General features: G+C 51.7%; 1 protein-coding gene across 1 annotated transcript in view; it reads left to right on the top strand.

The window, feature by feature from the left end:
- Positions 1-988, top strand: part of PPP1R13L (protein phosphatase 1, regulatory subunit 13 like) — a 25,817-nt gene extending 24,829 nt beyond the window's left edge. Inside the window, exon 13 of the mRNA XM_011975143.1 lies at positions 401-988. Within this exon, the coding sequence (XP_011830533.1) occupies positions 401-439 (39 nt within the window). The 3' untranslated portion in view covers positions 440-988. The remainder of the gene's footprint in view (positions 1-400) is intronic.
- The last annotated feature ends 346 nt before the right edge of the window (positions 989-1,334 follow it).

Raw genomic sequence — 1,334 nt, 5'->3', positions numbered from 1 at the left:
ACCGTGTTAGCCAGGATGGTCTCGATCTCCTGACCTCATGATCCGCCCATCTCAGCCTCCCAAAGTGCTGGGATTACAGGCTTGAGCCACCGCGCCTGGCCAAGACTTTTTTAAATATGGAAGTGGGACCCAAAAAGACAGCCAAGGTGTGAGAAAGAGGTGGGCTTCTCCTTGTGGCAGTTAGGAGAGACTGGAAATACTCCATTTCATCAATGGAGGCTCTGACTGGAAGCTTCCGTCTGGCGCTTGGAGGTGACACAGAACTTGGATTCTGGAGCAGTCTGGGAGGTGCTGAGAGGTTCCCTTAGGAAGGGGTGGGAGGGTGCAGACAAGCAGCGGATTTGCGTGTGGGATGAGGAGGTGGGAGCTCCTGATGTCTGAAGATCCTGTCTCTCCCCAGCTCTTCCCCAGGGTGAAGCCTCAAAGGAGTAAAGTCTAGCAGGATAGAAGGAGGTTTCTGAGGCCGACAGAAACAAGCAATCCTGCCTTCCCTGCAGACCACCCCCTGTTTTTGCTGCCTTTATCTGCACCCCTCACCCTGCTGGTGGTGGTTCTCGCCACCGGTTCTCTGTTCTCCCGGAAGTTCAGGGGAGAAGGAGGACCCCAGCCTTAAGTTTAGGAATCTGCCTTAGCCTTGGGAGGTCCGGGAGGGGCTGGAAATCACTGGGGAGAGGAAACCACTTCCTTCTGCCAAATCAGATCCCGTCCAAAGTGCCTCCCATGTCTACTGCCACCATCACATCCCCCAGCAAGCCACCCACCTGCCCAGCAGAGCCTGGGATGGGCGACCACACCACTGGATATTTCTGGGGGTCACCACTGACTCCATCTCTCCCAGCAGTCTTGGGGTCTGGGTGAGAAACACTGGTCTCTACCAGGATCCCTGCCCCTCCTCTCCCCAATTAAGTGCCTTCACACAGCACTGGTTTAATGTTTATAAACAAAATAGGGAAACTTTCCTTATAAATAAAAGTAGTTTGCACAGAAATTGACTTTCTTTTCTTTTGGTTCTGTTTTGACTCAATACGTGCTCATCATTGTGGTTACGATTTTTGGCAAAGCAGTAAGAAAGTAGCCCTTTCTTCTTTTTTTTTTTTTTTTTGATCTCGCTCTGTTGCCCATGCTGGGGTACAATAGTGCGATCTCAGCTCACTGCAACCTCTGCCTCCTGAGTTCAAGCAATTCTCCTGCCTAAGCCTCCAGAGTAGCTGGGATTACAGGCATCCGCCACCACACCTGGCTAATTTTTGTATTTTTAGGAGAGACGGAGTTTCACCATGTTGGCCAGGCTGGTCTCAAGCTCTTGACCTCAGATGATCCACACACCTCGGCCT

This window comes from Mandrillus leucophaeus, unplaced genomic scaffold, assembly GCF_000951045.1.
Source record: "Mandrillus leucophaeus isolate KB7577 unplaced genomic scaffold, Mleu.le_1.0 Scaffold151, whole genome shotgun sequence".
Taxonomy (NCBI): Eukaryota; Metazoa; Chordata; class Mammalia; order Primates; family Cercopithecidae; genus Mandrillus; species Mandrillus leucophaeus.
This window is presented reverse-complemented; position numbering and strand designations above follow the sequence as displayed.